This window comes from Bufo bufo, chromosome 3 (assembly GCF_905171765.1).
Source record: "Bufo bufo chromosome 3, aBufBuf1.1, whole genome shotgun sequence".
Classification (NCBI taxonomy): domain Eukaryota; kingdom Metazoa; phylum Chordata; class Amphibia; order Anura; family Bufonidae; genus Bufo; species Bufo bufo.
In genome coordinates, this window is record NC_053391.1 from 658,512,262 (window position 1) to 658,532,740 (window position 20,479).

General features: G+C 43.8%; 1 protein-coding gene across 1 annotated transcript in view; it reads right to left on the reverse strand.

The window, feature by feature from the left end:
• The window catches only part of CNTN5 (contactin 5), a 626,057-nt gene that overhangs the window by 435,589 nt on the left and 169,989 nt on the right, over nucleotides 1-20,479 (reverse strand). The window contains exon 7 of the mRNA XM_040422478.1: nucleotides 19,399-19,602. Within this exon, the coding sequence (XP_040278412.1) occupies nucleotides 19,399-19,602 (204 nt within the window). The remainder of the gene's footprint in view (nucleotides 1-19,398; nucleotides 19,603-20,479) is intronic.

The window sequence follows — 20,479 nt, forward strand, 5'->3', positions numbered from 1 at the left end:
GGGGGCTGACATGGGCATGATGGGGTGCTGACGGCGGACATGAGGGCATGATGGCTGACATAGGGGCATGACGGCTGACATGGTGGGGCATGATGGATGGGGGCTGACGGCTGTCATGGGCATGATGGATGGGGTGCTGACGGCTGACATGGGGGCATGATGGCTGACATGGGGGCATGATGGCTGACATGGGGGGCTGATGGCTGACATGGGGGGTAATGATGGATGGGGGCTGACATGGGCATGATGGGGTGCTGACGGCTGACATGGGCATGATGGATGGGGTGCTGACGGCTGATATGGGGGTCTGACCTGAGGTATAATGGAAAATATTGTTTCTTATTATACTCCTCTAAAACCTATGTGAATCTTATAGGGCGAAAAGTACAGTCCTCAAACCAGATTGAAGCAGAGCGAAGATATCAGGACCACACAGAGGAGAAGACAGCTGCTGCAGACAGAACCAGGACCAGGTGAGCTGCGGTTGGCAGGTTGGGGTGACACCAGGTGAGCTGCGGGGCAGGTTGGGGTGACACCATTTTCTACCGCACCGGGTGACACCAGCCCTAGCAACGCCACTGAATGCAATAGCTTTATATGCAGATAGAGTGCTCCAATATATTCGCGATTGCGCAAATCGGCAATTAATGATGCACATATTTTTGCACAATATGTACAACTTCACATTTTAGCAGGTCTGACTACATATAACTGATTGGTGAACTAAATATTGTCGTGACATCACAGCACTATGTCTGTAGCATGTACAGTGCTGCCCATAATTATTCATACCCCTGGCAAATTTAAAGTTACTTTTATTCAACCAGCAAGTAATTTTTTGACAGAAAATTACATAGGTGTCTCCCAAAAGATAATAAGACGATGTACAAGAGGCATTATTGTGGGGGAAAAAACATATCTGAGCTTTTATTTACATTTGAGCAAAAAGTGTCCAGTCCAAAATTATTCATACCCTTCTCAATAATCAATAGAAAAGCCTTTATTGGCTATTACAGCAATCAAACGCTTCCTATAATTGCAGACCAGCTTTTTGCATGTCTCCACAGGTATTTTTGCCCATTCATCTTTAGCAATGAGCTCCAAATCTTTCAGGTTGGAGGGTCTTCTTGCCATCACCCTGATCTTTAGCTCCCTCCACAGATTCTCAATTGGATTCAAGTCTGGACTCTGGCTGGGCCACTCCAAAACGTTAATGTTGTTGTCTGCTAACCATTTCTTCACCACTTTTGCTGTGTGTTTTGGGTCATTGTCATGCTGAAATGTCCACTGCTGCCCAAGGCCAAGTTTCTCTGCAGACGCCTGATGTTGTCGGTGAGAATCCTCATGTATTGCTCTTTTTTCATGGTGCCGTTTACTGTGATTAGGTTCCCTGGTCTATTGGCTGAAAAACACCCCCAAATCATTAGGTTCCCACCACCATGTTTGACAGTGGGATGGTGTTCTTTGGGTTGAAGGCTTCTCCTTTTTTACACCAAATGAAGAAAACATCATTGTGACCAAACAATTACATTTTTGTTTCATCTGACCATAACACAGAAGACCAGAAGTCTTCTTCTTTGTCCAGATGAGCTTTTGCAAAGGCCAAGCAAGCTTTTGTGTGCCTTATCTGGAGAAGTGGCGTCCTCCTTGGTCTGCATTGTGCAGTGTCCATTGGATTGTCTGCCTAGAGACATTGCGACCAGCAGAGCCCAGATTCACCAGGATGGCCTTGGTGGTGATCTTTGGATTCTTTTTCACCTCTCTAACTATCCTCCTGGCAGCACAGGTGTCACTTTTGGCTGCCGACCACGTCCTCTGAGATTTTCCACAGTGCGGAACATCTTGTATTTTTTGCTCAAATGTAAATAAAAGCTGAGAAATGTTTTTTCCCCCACAAAAATGCCTCTTGTACATCGTTTTATTATCTTTTGGGAGACACCGATGTCATTTCCCGTCATAAAATTACTTGCTGGTTGAATAAAAGTAACTTTAAGTCAAAATTTGCCTGGGGTATGAATAATTATGGGCAGCACTGTATGTATGGACAGCAGAACCTATCACACTGCCTAACACCCTGCACTGGAACCTATCAGCTACACTATATCACTATCTTACCAACACTGACTATCTCCCACTATCTGTATTATATATATAAGCTAACTAACTATCTATCTAATGTAATGACACAGCAAAGCACAGAGCACAGCAATGACACTGCTCTCTCTCTCAGAACTGCATAAAACTGCAGAAAATGGCTGCTGGGGAGGTTCTTATATAGTAAGGGGTAGGCAACTTTCCTATTGGTTGCTAGGGATGTTGCTAAGCTCAGACAAAGACATTGCAGCCTTCTCATTGGCCCACAAGCAAGAAGGGAGGGTACTGATGGAAAAAAAATCTAGAATATTCGCAAATACGAATATATAGCACTATATTCTAAATCTTCGCAAATTCTCGAAGTGGCGATATTTGCAATTAAAATTCGCAATTCGAATATTGACGCCCAACATTAGTGAGGAGAAGTGATGAGCGGCAGGGGCAATATTCGAATTTGCAATATTTTAGCGGGTCTAACTACATATTACTGATTGGTGCACTAAGTATTGTTGTGACATCACAGCACTATGTCTGTAACGAGAAGAAATTCGTGGCACACCAGATTAGATTTGATCTAATCTGGTGTGCCACGAATTTTTTCTCTTTGCTACGAGACGTTTCCTCGTCCTCCGTGTGCGGATCTCATTATCCCCAGCACTATGTCTGTAGCATGTATGTATGGACGGCAGAACCTATCACACTACCTAACACCCTGCACTGCAACAGCTACACTATATCAGGATCTAACCTATACTGACTATCTCCCACTAACTATCTGTATTATCTATATATAAGCTAACTAAACTAACTAACTATCTAATGTAATGAGTTTGACACACCAAAGCACACAGGGCCATCTTTAGCACTGGGCAAAAGGGGCAGCTGCCCGGTGTGCTCAGTCTCTGGGTGCGGTGGGCAGTAGCAGGCATACTGGCTAGGGGACGGCCACTCTGCTTTTGCACCCTGCTTCCTCTTTTGCTGTGCGGCTGGTGCTGCGCGACCACCACCTCTTCCTCCGAACTGCACACGTCACTCGCATGACCTTGATTCTATGTGGGGTCTAGGACCTCATCATCCTCCACATCATCTTCCACCCACTCTTCACCCCTGTCCTCCTTGCCGGTCAGCACGTGGCCAAAAGACGCAGCAGTTGGCACCTATGTTTCGTCATCATCATCAGAGCCGTGCTGAGCTGGTCCTCCCATGTCCACATCCTGAAACATAAGTGGTTGGGCATCAGTGCACTTAATCTCTTCCACTTCTGGTGCTAGGTAGATGGCCCACGGAAACCCCGCCAGCGGAGTCATCAAAAAGCATAAGAGAATGCTTCATGACTTGGGGCTTAGACTGCTTGGCTGATTTGCAAGGGGGTGAGGTGAAAGACAGATGCCCATGGGCTGCAGGTGCCAACTCTGGGACCGGGTGGGAGAAAATGTGAATGAACTGAAGGCACTGTCAGCCATCCAGTCTACCACCGCCTCTACTTGTTCTGGCCTCACCATTTGTACACCGGTATTCGGGCCTACAAAATGACGCTGAACGTCCTGTCTCCTACGTGCACCTGAGGAAAGTGTTTCATTTGGGCGTGTAGCTGGCACAGATCGACCACGTCCTATCCCTGCAACAGGAGCTCCACCAGCACCTGCAGCACCACGATCAGGGCCACGTCCTTTATTTGATGCTCTCCTCATTCGTTGAGGTCACACACCGAACTAACAGACAAATTAACTAAATTAATTTCCCTGTCACATATGCAGTGCACGTGTATCTCACACCAAAAATGGGTATATGTCACCCCTCGGACTAACAGAAGGATTAATTATTATATTTCTGTGTCAGGGGTGCAAAGCTGGTGTATTGCACCCACAAAAAATCATTATAGATCACCCACAAAACAAATAGCCAGATTCCTAACACTCTCCCTCCCTTCAGCTGCCTGCTTCCTGTCCCTTCACTATTTAGAGCTGATAGGCGGTGCTACACTTGATCCAGTTTGTATAGAGGCTGGGTCACATGATGCACCGGCCAATCACAGCCATGCAATTACTAGGCATGGCTGTGATTGCTTCTAAGTGCCCACAGCTTAAAAGATTGTCGATTGGTTGCAATGCAGCCTTTCAAAAGCTTTATTAAATGCCCGAACACTGAACTCGAACCCAAACTTTTCCGGCAAAGTTCGGGTTCGGGTCGGGGTACAGGGTAACTGTAAAGTTTGGGTTCGCTCAACACTAGAGGATACGGTTTAGGTCTAAGAAATCTGTTGAACATTGCTGTGGCCTCTGCAGCTTTTCACATAGTGTACGTATCAAAAACACTTTTGTTCTTGATGATTCTTTTTTATTAACCCCATGGTGCAATGACCTGCTTATAAAAAATTGTGCTGGTCATCCCTATGGTTTATAGGACCATAAAGGTCTTCTCATTGCACCCTTGTTAATCGGAGGTTTAAGGGAAAAGTAATTTTGCCCGTTTCAAAAGCCGTAGAGAGATGCATATCATGTTTTACTACAGTTTAGCTACATTTATAACTTGCAATAATTCTTATTCTTTCCGTTAATACTTGAGTTGTAAAGCTTTACAGCCCGTGTCTTTTGGTACATAGGTGTGTTACAGGTTATGATCCTGAAGTAAGGACACCATATATAAAGACTGCTTTAACTTTAAACGACAGAGTTTAGTGCACAGAGAAACGAGCAGTCATTATGGCTGAACTGAAATATTTGGTTTATAGGTCATTAGTAGTTACCTTTTATGGGCCAAACAACTGGTATAGGCTACATGCACATGACCGGATGTGTTTTGCGGTCCGCAAATTGCGGATCCGTTGTTCCGTTGTTAGTTTCCGTTGTGCATCCGCTGTTTATGCGGACCCATTGACTTCAATGGGTCCGCAATCCGTATTTTGCGGACAAGAATAGGACATGTTATATTTTTTTTTGCGGCCAACGGAACGAAGCAACGGATGCGGACAGCATACGGAGTGCTGTCCGCATCTTTTGCGGCCCCATTGAAGTGAATGGGTCCGCATCTAAGCCGCAAAAAATGCGGAACGGATGTGGAATAAAACAACGGTCGTGTGCATGAGGCCATACTTTGTAGATCGAGTACTTAATGGGGGACCATGGCTGAATAAGGGACATTGTGGAGGATCATGCAGGATTGAGCTGGTACTGTATGTTGTTTGCTTAGCATCAAAGGTGTTGTCTCATAAAGACAGCTAGCTCAGTGTTTGCCCCGGTAATCAGCTAATTTCCATGTATTTGCCCTATAATGGACGAGTATTATTGATGCCAGACATTCAAATAAATCGCTCCTCATATAATGAATGGTTGACCTAGGTCCTCCAAAGAGGTAGCCACTTTTAGACGTCACAAGATGTCGGCCACTTCTATGATGTCCATATGCCCTTAGTGAAACAAATATTTCACCTTGCTGATTTGGTTTAAAGTCCATCTACTCTGGCTTTTTTGAATTTCCTCTCACTAAAATTAATCATTCATCCTTCCACTTGCTGAAAACAAAGAATCAAACTACACTCTAACCTACCAACCCCTATCAAAATGTCAACTTCCTCTGTAGGATACAAGACTTTTTTCGAGCTTCACCCTCTTTTGGAACTCCCCTCTTTCCATCCAACGTTCATCAACCCTACAAGCCTTCAACTTCTCACTGAAAATTTCTGTCAAGTGTGATGACAAGTGTAGTAAAGAGTCCCGGTATTCCTCCACCTGACATGTCTAGAGCTGCTTACTTCTTGCATTTATACATTGTTAGCTCATAGGACCTGGACTCCTACCTGATCTTGTACACAATTGTTTTATTTGCCAGCACTGTCTTTTTTAATTATTAAAGGAGCTCTTTGAGACTGGGAAACTCTTTTCATATGGGCCGACTGAGTGCAAGGATTTAAAAAATCAGAGCTCTGGTTCCAATGTTGATCTTTCTTTGCTTTCAGTCCCTGCTGAACCGGAAGTTTGATGTGCTGTCTACACATCACTGCAGCCGGCCAATTAGTGGTATCAGCAGTGATGTGACCACTGCCGCCACTATAGCCACTAATTGGCTGTCAGCAATGACGTGCATGTAGACAGCATGTCAAACTTCCAGTCCAGCAGGGACCAGAAGAAGAGGAGAAGGGAGCTCGGCACTGGAACTGGAGCACCAATGACAAGTGAGTCTTTTTTTTTTTTTTTTTTTTTTTTTACTTGGTTGTATCTGCACAGTTGGAGAACCCCTTAAAGTTTGCTACCCCAATATTTTGCTTTGTAAATCAATACAGTAGTTGTTGCTATTGTTTAGTTTCTAAATGAGCAAGGGTTCATCAAAGTTTTATCACTCTTGGCCAGCATTGTACATTAACCTGTTGGCAGCTGGTTCTTAATACTAAGATCCATAAATGGACAGCACATTGTAAAAGGAGCACATTAATTATCCGTACATTCAATGTAGTAAAAAAAAAATAACTTAGAAATCAGTTGTCGGAGTTTCTGTTTTTTTGTTGTCCCACCACCCAAAAGCAGAATAAAAAGTCACCAAAAACTTGTATGCACCTCAAAATGGTTTTAAGAAAAGCTGCAAGTCACCAAGCAAAAACCTATCCAACAATGGAAAAATAAAATTATTATGGGTTTTTGCAGGCAGTGTTGTTTTATTATGTGTTTTTGCTTTATTTTTTATTGTGTACAGTACAGTAGTAAAACTTATCAAATATTTTTAAAATATGTCCTTGCCATCCTATTGTTTATACTGCACACTCTGATTAAAAATGCTGTAAAAACAAAACCCCAAAAATTAAGTTGGAATTGCTTTTTCTTTTGTTAGGCCACATGCATTGAAGGAAAACATTTTAAAAAGTATGGCTTTTGGAATGCAAAGATGAAAAATGAATAAATAAATAAATAAATTGCTCCATCCTTAAAGGGGTTACACAGCCGTCTAAATGCCTAAGAATTGTGTAAAATAAAAATATAAGAAATACTTACCTTTTTTGATTCATTGCCTCTCCCATTCCAACATTTCTCTGTCCTCAACGCTCTGTGCTTCCCATTCCTTCTTACTTGGGGAATGTGATTTCTCACTGGCTGAGATGGGTCACACTGTGGCCAATGATTGGTTGAGCAGTCACATTTACGATCTATTTTTAAAACATTTTAATCGGCTTGACATTTCTTTTAAAGGGTTTGTCCAGGATTTTGATATTTATGGCTTATACTCAGTATAGATCATCAATATCAGATTGGTGGGGGTCTGCCAATCAACTTTTTAGTTGAAGTACCTCAGGATAGGTCATCAGTATCTGATCGGTGGTGGTCTGACACTTGAGACCCCCGCTGATCAGATATTTGAGAAGGCACTGGCGCTTGCAGTAGAGCCTTGGCCTTCTCGCAGCTTTCCCTAGGCCAGTGACGTACATGTTCATCGGCCTAGGTGTAGCTCAGACCTATAGAAGTGAATGGGACTGAGCACAGTACTAAGCACAACCACTACACAATGTAAGGCACTGTGCTTGGTAAACACAGAGATATTCATGACCACTCCAGAGGATAGGTCCTCGGTATTAAAGTCTTGGAAAACCTTTTTAATGCAAAGACCAGAATTCCATTTTCATCTCATGTTTTCCCCCTTCTATGCACTTTCCATGATTTCTTGGATATCCTATTGTTTTCTAACTATACAGTTCCTCGGGGGAGGAGACCAACTAGAGCAGAGCCCTTTGTTTCCATGCAAAGCAGCTGCTTAGTCTACCAATATAGTATGTATGTCCTTAGCAAATAGGATGCTACATTTTCAAAAAATGAAATGAACCAGTTGATAAAAGGCTTAATATTTGGTTATCTCAATTGGGTTCCAAATAAAAAATGACTTTCTATAAATTACCAATAAGAGTGCAGAAAGTTAATATAGCAATGTTTTATTACAAAAGGGAACTTCTAATCTTTTTTTATAGATGGAATATTAAATTGTTTTTATAAGCTCGCTTGAGGTGAAATTGAATTGCACAGAATGAATGATAGTCAAGGACATTCTACAAATGAGATATTCATTTCAGTAAGAAACTATTCAAGGATTTTTTTTTTTCTTGATGTTTTTATTTAATTTGCTTGGTATCATGAAGATAAGTTTCCCTTTGAGATGTATAAGGAAGTTAAAGATTGATAACAGCTGAATTCACAGAATTGGGTAGAAAGTGACATGAAGATTTAATATCACTCTCTATTTTCATAGATGAAAATATACTGGAGGGGGCTATAGCATGATTAGTGGGGTCTCATAAATCTGCCTCACCGCCCGTTCCCATAAATCAGAAGATATGAACATGGAGTAGCCCATTATAGCATTTAGCTATTAAAGGTCAATTGAAGGTCATTTTATTCATGCTTCATAGAAGAACACATCAAACATGAAAATGGCAGTATAAAATAGGAGGCCTGGACAGCGATTCAATAAATTAGTGCAGCAGCAGATGGAGTTCGGACGGACACGTGTGCATTTTGCATCTTTTTCCATATCCATATGATTTCTCCCCACATATTTACTAAGTGGGTGAGGTCTCCCTGGTGTGATGTCAGCATTGTGTGATGTGCTCTAAGCCAATCAGAAGTCTCTTATGTACTATCCTCCTCTCACATAGCCTCTAGTCTCACAGACAGAGAGATACTGCCGCTACATCCCCATTGCTCCCCCTCCTTGTCTTCCATAAACAACACACAACATCGTTCCCCACTAGGACACTACTAAGTGAAAAAATGGATAATGTTTGGTGGTGGTTGATTCCTACAGAAAAATACTACTTACCTCATCTATTTGATCACGATGGGCCGGCCGCCGCCATCTACATTAAGGATATCGCACAAAATCCTGTGCACGGTGACGTAAGACATCACCACGCCGGCTGATGTGATAACGTCATCGCGGGCCTCACTTGATTTCTACTTACGAAGAAATGCCCTTTGTCACAAACCAAATTTTTTTGTAAAATTTGGCGAAGCAGCTGAATCGAATTTTTGAATACTTCGATCATCTCTAACCATAACCCAACTTTCTGCGAGCGTGGAGATAACAAGTTAAGACACCCGTCACCATAACCTAAGTCTCTGCGAGGACATTCTTCAGGGCAGGGCAGGATAGCTAACCTAAAAGCCTGTATTATGTAGTGGACACCTACAGTCGCAGGTGTCAGCTCAATAGCCATAACAAAGAAGAATTGGGAAAGAGAGAGACTCAGCTAGTTTACCTCTGAGTGGCTTCTAACCAGCCACTTGTCACTGCACCAGCCCTTGCAGTGAGTAAGCCTTGGTGGAGTGAAGCCCTCTCGTGTGAACACCATGACTACCACCCTCATCCTGTTCACTACTAGTCTTATCCTCTCCACACTCCTCCTGGGTTATTTAATAAGTTGGCACTGTGAACAGTATAAATACCTCTGTGCCTATGTAGGAGCCTTTATTGCGCTTCAGCCCACAAGGGTACTAACTTGTTGTTTTGAGACACTTCTGCTCTGTGAAAAGTAATTTGAATTCTTTGGTTGTCTTTTTGCCCCAGAAGGATTACTCTTCTAGTGTTTGAGAATTTTTTTTTTACTTTCAGCATCAGCCATATGAGGGCTTATTTTTCCCAGGCTGAGATGTAGTTTCCATTAATACCATTTTGGAGTTCATATTGATTCACATTATTTTTTGGAGTGAGGAATAGGTGGAAAAAGCAATTCTGCTGTTATTTTTTGAATTTTTTTTAAGGTTTTCACTGTACAATTTACATAAGATAATCACATAAGTTAATCACACAGGATATGATTACATGTGTCCGGGGGTTTGCCACTTTGACAAAAAAAAACAAATTTTTATAGAAAAAAGGTTTATTTTTGGAACTCTGAATTTTTTTTCAACTTTATTAACATTTATTTCATAATTTTTGTTCCTCCAGGGGACTTCACAATGCAACTTATGATATAATGCTTTGGAATACCAAGGCATTATTGTCTGTCAGGAATAAGGAATTATATCTATACCTGACTGTCAGATAATGGCAGGCACCCACCAGGATCACCGGGCACATCTCCTGTGCCCCTGCAATCACTGTGATATAACAGCATGTATATCATGGAGACTTAAAGGGGTTTGTCTCACTTCAGCAAATGGCAGTTATCATGTAGAGAATGTTAATACAAGGCACTTACTAATGTATTGTGATTGTCCATATTGCCCCCTTTGCTGGCTGGATTTGTTTTCCATCACATTATACACTGCTAGTTTCCAGGGGTAATGACCACCTTGCAATCCAGCAGTGGTGGCCGTGCTTGCACACTATAGAAAAAAGTGCCCGATTTTCTGGTGGCAGGGTCTGCGGGAATGCACATAGGATGACACTTTTTTCTGTAGTGTGCAACCATGGCCAGAGCCTAAATTTATATATATATTAGTGTTGATCGAGCATGCTCGGCCGAACACCAGTTGGGCTCCAGCATTGCGATGCTCTGCACATTGCAGTGTTCGGCCGAATACCGCGTGTGCTAGAGCGCGATGCTCGAGTCTCCTCACGGCAGGTAAGTACTGCCACTCACTGTAATGCCGTAGCCATGTTGGTTACTGGCATTACAGTGATTGGCTGGCCGGAACGCATCATCAGGTGCTATAAAGCACCCGATGACACGTGGTTCGGCTAAGCTCAGTATTAGTCAGGGAGAGCTGTGCTGTAGAAGGGACAGATAGTGTAGGGAATTGATTCAATTGAATTTTATTTTTTTGTTAGGCAGGGTTGGTGTTAGAGACCCAAGAGTCCTTTTAAGGACTATTGTTGTGTCTGGCAGCAATATATATTCTTAGCGCAACCTGCGCTAAATAGCTTGCAATTGTTTGGCCGTTGCATACAGCGACATTGTCTGCGCTACATCTCCTGTGTAACGTGTGCGCAGCCTAAAAATATCTGTGACATCCAGTGTACTTTTTCCGTAGACGATGCAGACAGTGACATTACCTGCACTACATCTCCTGTATAACGTTAGCCGCTGGTGAAAGCAGTGACATTACCTGCTCTACATCTCCTGTATAACGTTAGCCGGTGGTGACAGCAGCAACATTACCTGCTCTACATCTCCTGTATAACGTTAGCCGGTGGTGACAGCAGCAACATTACCTGGCTACATCTCCTGTATAACGTTAGCCGGTGGTGACAGCAGCAACAACATTACCTGGCTACATCTCCTGTATAACGTTTGCGCATCCCAAATAGCTGTGACATTCCCTGTAATTTTTTATTAGCAGCAGGTGACAGCAACATTACCTGTACTACATCTTCTGTATAACGTTTGCACATCCTAAATATCAGTGACATTCTGTTTCATTTATTTGCGCATACACTTACAAAACCTGCGCTACTGTACGTGTGACAAACTTACAAGAATATATACCATTTGATATGCAGAAGGCGAGCAGTAAGAACGGGGAAGTGGCCGTGCTGCTGATGGTGCACGCAGAAGCCGTGGCCCTGGGCGTGGTGAAATTGTTCCTGCTGCCAGAGCACAAGAGACACACTCAACCACGATACCCATCTTCATGTCCCTGTTAGCGGTGCAGGACACAACTCTTGAAGTCAGACCAGTGTGAGCAGGTGGTCGGTTGGATTGCAGCAGATAATGCTTCCAGTTGGTAAAGAGCACCACCCTGTCTTCCATAAAATCCAGTCTCAGTAGCCACGAGTCTGGTCAACAAAATCCTCACCCTGATCCTCCTCCCATGGAGAGTCTTGCCAAACAAGTGATCCCACACTCGGATATTCTGAGGAGCTCTTTTCATTGCCAATCCTTGATTTGGGCCTCTCGTAAAGCCCGCTTGAAGAGGGACATAAGGAGATTGTGTGCACTGATGCCCAAACTCTTGAGCATCCACAGTTATAAGAAGATGACGGTGGGGAACGGCAATTAGTGTTTCACAAGGTGGATGATGCAATTAGTGTCTCAAGAGGTTGATGATGAGGATGAGACACAGTTGTCAATAACTGAGGTTGTTTTTAGGTCAACAAGTCAGGAAGATGACCAGAGTGAGGAAGTGGAAGAGGAGGTGGTGGACGATAAAGTCACTGACCCAACCTGGGAAGGTGGCAAGCTGAGAGAGGACAGCAGTACAGAGGGGGAGGGATCCGCAGCACCGCAACAGGCTGGAAGAGGCAGTGGGGTGGCAAAAGGGAGAAGGCGGGCCACACCAAACAGGCCCGCAACTGTTCCCCAGAGCACCCCCTTGTGGCAATCTCCCTTGCCAAAGGGTAGGTGTTCCGCAGTCTGGCACTTTTTTGAGGAAAGTGCAGACGATAAAAGAACTGACATTTGCAACCTGTGCCATACCAAAATGAGCAGGGGCGTGAATACTAGCAACCTCACAACCACCAGCATGATCCGCCACATGGCATCAAAGCACCCTAATAGGTGGGCCGAATGCCTGGGTCCACAATCAATGTCTGTGGGTCACACCACTACCTCCTATTCCCCTGTGTTACGTGCTGGCCAATCCCCTGTCAAAGACGCAGGCCCGGATGCCTCTCACCCTGCACCTGGACCTTCGCGAGCACCATCAGCTAGCACAGCTATTTCTGTGTCCCAGCGCAGCGTACAGTTGTCCATACCCCAGGCCTTAGAACAAAAGTGCAAATACCCAGCCACCCACCCACAGGCCATAGCACTAAATGTGCACCTTTCCAAATTGATGGCCCTGGAAATGTTGCCATTTAGGCTTGTGGACACTGAGGATTTCCGCAGGCTGATGGCTGTGGCCGTCCCTCGTTACCTTAGTCCCCAGCCGCCACTTTTTTGCCCGGTGTGCCGCCCCCACCTTACACCAGCATGTGTTCCATAACATCACCCGCGCCCTGACCAACGCAGTTATTGGGAAAGTCTACTTAACGACTGACACATGGACAAGTGCTTTTGGCCAGGGACGCTACATATTCCTGACAGCACACTATGTGAATGTTGTGGAGGTTAGGAGCGAGTCGTACCCTGGGATAGCACAGGTGCTACCCACGCCAAGGATTGCGGGCCCTACTTCTATCAGGACTTCTGCCACCACCTACATTAGTGGCTGCAACCCTCATGCCTCCTTTATATTCCCCTCTCCCACTTCTCTGGTTGCCAGATATAGAGCTTCCTGCCTGGACTTCTATACTGACCCACTGGAGCTGTGTAGCTGTGATTCCTGGTTGTTGATACAGAGCGTTACCCTCCGGATCCCTGTTGGGCTTTTGTTGTCTGCTGTTGTCGCCCACCTGGGATTATATGTTTTGTCTGTATTGTCTGTCCTCTCCTTGGTGTTTTCCTTTAGTGTTAGTGGTGCAGACTAGTGTTCCCACCGCCCTATTCACTACGTAGGGCTCATCTTAGGGAAAGCCAGGGTTTAGGCACGTGATCGGCGTACGGGTGAGGAACCCGTCTAGGGACGTCAGGGCAGTCAGGTGCCAGCCTCAAGGTGAGTTAGGGGTTACCACCTTTCCCTCTCCCTTGGACAGGGCCTTCCCATTTCCCTCCCTTAGCGTCACGTATGTGATCGGCACGCTGGTCATGATAGGGAGACAAGGGGAACACACAGCAGTTCCAACAGAGGCTAGGCAACACTCTCCAAAGCTTGGGACAGTTTCATGACACCCCGTCAGCAACCTCACCCTGATGCGCAGCCTAGTGTCACAAGGAGAGAAAAGTTTTGGAAGATGGTGAAGGAGTATGTAGCAGACCGTGTCAGCATCCTCAATGATCCCTCTGTGCCTTACAACTATTGGGTTTCCAAGCTGGACATGTGTCACGAACTGGCGCTCTATGCCTTGGAGGTGCTGGCCTGCCCTGCCGCCAGCGTTTTGTCAGATTGGGTATTTAGTGCTGCTGGGGGCATAAGAACTGATAAGTGCATCCGACTGTCAACTGAAAATGCTAACAGGTTGACTCTTATCAAAATAAAGGCCTGGATTTCCCCTGACTTCTCTACTCCACCAGAGGAAAGCGGCTGAACATAAAGGAACTTTAAATGTGGCTTTTATGGTGTATTGAATACACTGTATTCCCATGCACCCCTTCCACCACTAAAAAGGGTATATAGTTAAATCTTCCTTTTCGTCCTCCTCCTCCATCATATCAACATACTTTTAAGGCCGCACTCGCTCCTAATGTTTTAGAGAGTCATCTCAGCAGCAGACCAACAACCAAAAATTTTTCGATGGTCAGCTCAGCAGCAGGCCCTCGCCCATAATTTTTTCCATGGTCAGATCAGCAGCAGGCCCTCGCCCCTAATGTTTTAGAGAGTCAACTCATCAGCAGACCCTCAACAATAATTTTTTCGATGATCATCTCAGCAGCAGGACTTCAACCATAATTTTTTTGATGGTCAGCTCAGCAGCAGGCCCTCAACCTTAATTTTTTCCATGGTCAGATCAGCAGCAGGCACTCGCCCCTAATGTTTTAGAGAGTCAGCTCCGCAGCAGACCCTCACCCATAATGATTTAGATGGTCAGCTTGGCAGCAGGCCTTCGCCCATAATGTTTTAGATGGTCAGCTCGGCAGCAGGCCCTCGCCCCTAATGTTTTAGATAGTCAGATCAGTAGCAGGCACTCGCCCATAATTTTTTCCATGGTCATATCAGCAGCAGGCACTCGCCCCTAATGTTTTAGAAAGTCAGCTCAGCAGCAGATCCTCACCCCTAATGTTTTAGATGGTCAGCTCAGCAGCAGACCATCACCCCTAATGTTTTAGATGGTAGGATCAGCAGCAGGCCCTCGCCCCTAATGTTTTAGAGGGTCACCAGCAGGCCCTTGCTCCTAATGTTTTTTAGGGTCACCAGCAGGCCATCAATCATAATTTTTCAAGAGTGTATATGATGCCCTCCTTCATATGTAATAAAGGGTGTATTGAAGTGCAGATTCCTTGTAATTTTTGGCAGTCCTTTCACTTTGTGCATAGGCTTTATGAGTGTAGGAGTCCCACTACCTGAACTATTGTACCACAATTTGAATGAGGTCCTCCTGTATGTGATGTACAGGTTGTATCGGACTGCCTCTTCCTTGTAATTTTTGACAGCACTTGCACTTTATATACAAGTAAGTATACAGGAAAGAATGTTTCCTAACAATTATTCCTCTAAAATCGATTTTATCTTTGGTTTTGTGCGTATTATTGTCTGTCGTAAAAGTGGCGTACTACTTGGACAACATCGTTCCGAGCAGCGACCTGGGATTCCAAGAAGCATCCAGACATCCTCCCCATGCTGTTCCCAAACCATTTCAGTGGTGTTTCCATCAATTTCTGACCTTTTCATGTGAACCAGACACCCTCCACTCTTCAGAGCAGGAGGTGCCTGGTTTAATGCTTGGGTTCTCCCTTTGACTTCCATTGTGCTCAGGTGCTCGGTAGAGCTCCTGAGCATCCCGAGGTGGCTCCCGAGCATCCCGAGGTGTTCTACTCGAGCACCCGAGCACTTTGGTGCTCGATCAACACTAATATATATATATATTGTGAGAGGTAGCTTCCTTTCAGGGAATCATCCTCACAAATGCGTTCGCAGACAACAGGTTTTAAGGTCCAAACAGTGCATTTATTGTGGCACGCCAGCAAAAGCAAAACAATAAACACCCTCCCATCCAGGCTCTAACTAATAATAATAAAGTCCCTGACTCACCTATTAGGTACAGTTCACACTCTGTGATCTGATGCAGCTTTCCCAGCCAATCACCCACAGCCTCCTGGCTTTAACAAGCTCAATGTCTCTTGTGGGGAATTGGGGCTCAGTAGTCCGCCTGACTATGGCCCTGCGACCCTCCCAGGCGTCGCTTTATCCCCCACCTTCAAGCTTTCTCCCAACCTCCTGGCTGAAACCACACATCCAGAGCCTCTGACAGACTCTGCTTCCAGACTCTGCTTCCACACTCTCCAGGATCCCACTTCCCAGGATCCCACTCTTCCTCTCTCTGAATCTGAGGTTTCTTTTATTCTCAGGTGATTGTGGCACCTGGTATTGCCTCAGGCCTGGGAACTGATGGGGAGGATATGGAAAATCCTGACATACACCTCCCCTAACAGCCATGAGGCCTGTCTCTGCCTCACAATATATATATATATATATATATATATATATACACACACACATTCCCTACGTAAACTTTGTGCAAACGAAGGAGAAGACAAATGGAAGCATTGCCTATAGAAATCATTCAGGGCCTAAAGCACCGTGGAAAATAAAGGCAGCAACCTGAAATGCCAAATGCTCAACATTTATTTTAGCTAGTTTATATCTTAAGGAATAATTAAATCAGACAGGAATAATCATAGATTTGAGCTCTGAAACTTGAAGAATTGTGAAGGCTGCTCTGGTCTATACAGGAAGTGCAGAATTATTAGGCAAGTTGTATTTTTGAGGATTAATTTTATTATTGAACAACTACCATGTTCTCAATGAACCCAAAAAACTCATTAACCCCTTAGTGACCAAGCCTGTTTGGGCCTTTATGACCAAGCGTTTTTCTTTCTTTTTTTATGGTCTCGTTCCAAGAGCTATAACTTTTTTATTTTTTCATCTATATAGCTTTATGAGGGCTTGTTTTTTACGGGACAAGTTGTAGTTTTTAATGGCGCCATTTTGGGGTACACATAACTTTCTGATTAACTTTTATTAACTCTTTCTGGGAGGGAGATGGGGAAAAATAGCAATACTGCCACTGCGTTTTTACATTATACATTTTTTGGCGTTCATTTTTCGGTACAAATAACATACGGTAATATCTTTATTCTCTGGGTCAGTACGATTACAGTGATACTAAATACTTATAATTTTGTTTACGTTTTACTACTTTTTTTGCAATAAAACACCTTTTATTAACCCAAAAAAATATTTTGCATTGCCACTTCACAAGACCCATAACTTTTTTTTATTTTTTTATATGGAATTGTGTGAGGGCTTGATTTTTGAAAGACTACTTGTATTTTTCATTGGTATGATTTTGGAGTAAATTCCGCTTTTTGATCGCTTGTTATTACGTTTTTTTTCGGTGGAAACTAAGAATAAGTTCGAAATTCTGTCTTTTTTATTTTTTATTTTTTACGGCGTTCACCATAGGGGATAATTTATGTAATATTTATGTAGTCCCGGTCGTTACGGACGCGGCAATACTTTTTGCAATTTTTTTCATTGAAAAGCGTATTTTCAATAGAAAAAATGCCTATTTTTTTTATTTTATGGAATTTTTTTTATTTAATAAATGTGTATTTTTTTCTATTTTTTTTACTACTTAATAGTCCCACAAGGGGACTATAATATACAGTATTTTGATTGCTTTTAAAATGTAATGCATTATCTCTATAATGCATTGCATTTCAATAGCAATGCTATTCGAACATTGACCAGCAGGCTGCGCCAGGCTCGGGGCCCTGATCGGAAGTAAGGTAAGCTTCCCAGTACATCAGCACCCCGCGATTGCATTTTCGGGGTGCTGATGGGAGACAGAGGGAGTCCGCTCCCTCTGTCACCACTTTACATGCGGCGGGCGCCATTGCGCCCGGCATGTAAAGGGTTAAACAGCCCGGATCGGCACTCCTGCCATTCCGGGATGTTAGAGCAGGGACCCGGCTCTCATGTGAGAGCCAGGTCCGCGCTCCCCGCTGCACGGGGGAGCCGTGCAGCGCTTAGACTGGGCCGCCGTAAAAACGCGGCGGCCCAGCCTAAGGCCCCTTAGTGACCGCCGTAAAAACACGTATGGGTGGTCACTAAGGGGTTAATATCAAAGCTGAATATTTTTGGAAGTAGTTTTTAGTTTGTTTTTAGTTTTAGCTATTTTAGGGGGATATCTGTGTGTGCAGGTGACTATTACTGTGCATAATTATTAGGCAACTTAACAAAAAACAAATATATACCCATTTCAATTATTTATTTTTACCAGTGAAACCAATATAACATCTCAACATTCACAAATATACATTTCTGACATTCAAAAACAAAACAAAAACAAATCAGTGACTAATATAGCTACCTTTCTTTGCAAGGACACTCAAAAGCCTGCCATCCATGGATTCTGTCAGTGTTTTGATCTGTTCACCATCAACATTGCGTGCAGCAGCAACCACAGCCTCCCAGACACTGTTCAGAGAGGTGTACTGTTTTCCCTCCTTGTAAATCTCACATTTGATGATGGACCACAGGTTCTCAATGGGGTTCAGATCAGGTGAACAAGGAGGCCATGTCATTAGATTTTCTTCTTTTATACCCTTTCTTGCCAGCCACGCTGTGGAGTACTTGGACGCGTGTGATGGAGCATTGTCCTGCATGAAAATCATGTTTTTCTTGAAGGATGCAGACTTCTTCCTGTACCACTGCTTGAAGAAGGTGTCTTCCAGAAACTGGCAGTAGGACTGGGAGTTGAGCTTGACTCCATCCTCAACCCGAAAAGGCCCCACAAGCTCATCTTTGATGATACCAGCCCAAACCAGTACTCCACCTCCACCTTGCTGGCGTCTGAGTCGGACTGGAGCTCTCTGCCCTTTACCAATCCAGCCACGGGCCCATCCATCTGGCCCATCAAGACTCACTCTCATTTCATTTCGTCTTGAGATATTTCTTGGCCCAGTCTTGACGTTTCAGCTTGTGTGTCTTGTTCAGTGGTGGTCGTCTTTCAGCCTTTCTTACCTTGGCCATGTCTCTGAGTATTGCACACCTTGTGCTTTTGGGCACTCCAGTGATGTTGCAGCTCTGAAATATGGCCAAACTGGTGGCAAGTGGCATCTTGGCAGCTGCACGCTTGACTTTTCTCAGTTCATGGGCAGTTATTTTGCACCTTGGTTTTTCCACACGCTTCTTGCGACCCTGTTGACTATTTTGAATGAAACGCTTGATTGTTCGATGATCACGCTTCAGAAGCTTTGCAATTTTAAGAGTGCTGCATCCCTCTGCAAGATATCTCACTATTTTTGACTTTTCTGAGCCTGTCAAGTCCTTCTTTTGACCCATTTTGCCAAAGGAAAGGAAGTTGCCTAATAATTATGCACACCTGATATAGGGTGTTGATGTCATTAGACCACACCCCTTCTCATTACAGAGATGCACATCACCTAATATGCTTAATTGGTAGTAGGCTTTCGAGCCTATACAGCTTGGAGTAAGACAATATGCATAAAGAGGATGATGTGGTTAAAATACTCATTTGCCTAATAATTCTGCACGCAGTGTAATACTAGCTGTAACTCAGTACTAGATTAATTCGGTTTAGAGACTGTGAAACAGTGTTTATGCAATAGAGTTGAGCAAATTGCTCAAAATTCAATACATATTAGAGAGATGAAGGACTTACCATCATTGCGCAAGGTTAGTGGTGTTGGGGGGCTCATGACTCTCGTGTTGGTGAGGACATTTTTTACATGACATATATAGCTGCCCAAATCCGATGCCTGAGCTTTGGAGATGTAGAGATTTCCTGTCTCCTGAGAGATGAAGCGCCGACTGTCTTCAGCCACAAAAGAGGGATATTCATTCAACACCCAACTGTAGGTAATTTCTAGGGGAAAAAATACACATGGATCACATTTTTATACAGAAAGTAGAAAAAAAATTCTGAGAAAAGGATATTTCTAGTAGAGATTTCTTAAATATGGACCAGGAGAAGTAAGGCTAGTTTCTCACACCTGCAGTGTGAATTCCGGTAGGCTGTTTCAGCAGAGAACAGCCTGCTGGAATTCACCGCATCCGGCACTCCCAGATGCAGACGGGATGTCCACTGGCCCCATTAAGAATAATGGGGTCTGGCGGAGATCCGACTTCCTTACGGCAATGTGGAGAATCGATCGGACACAAACTGCTGCATGCTATGGTTCGTGTCCGGCCAATTCCTGGCATTGTCTGCCAGCACAGCCTCCCAGAATTCACATCGGAGGTGTGAAACTAGCCCAGGTTAGATATGAATCTCAAAAGCTTGCAAGATATATAGAAAATTGCTAAAAGCATCCGCCAAAATAGTAGGTAGGAATAGTAGGAATCACAACCTGGATGGCACCAAAAGCACAGGGTGCAAAGGATGCAACAAATGCCACAAAATGCTATAAAAAATATATATATTTAGTTCATTATGCAATAAAAAACCAGCGCATGATAACAGTAACATCTAAGGCTGTTGAAAAAGGCTGTTTTGCTGAAACGCATCATATCTGCCTGAATTTTGTTTATGGCAAAAAATTGAAGATTTATTAGCATTATGAGTGCTGATCCACTTCTTTTTAGATATATGGGCCTGCAACCCAAGATACGAGCACTGCCTTCTTTCAGAGTTGCAACTGATTATTTCTACCTATATCTATGTAAAGACAAGAGCCTAGATGTTTAATGCATGGAATAGAGTATCAAGTAGAAATAAACAAATTGATGTTTCCATTTGGATT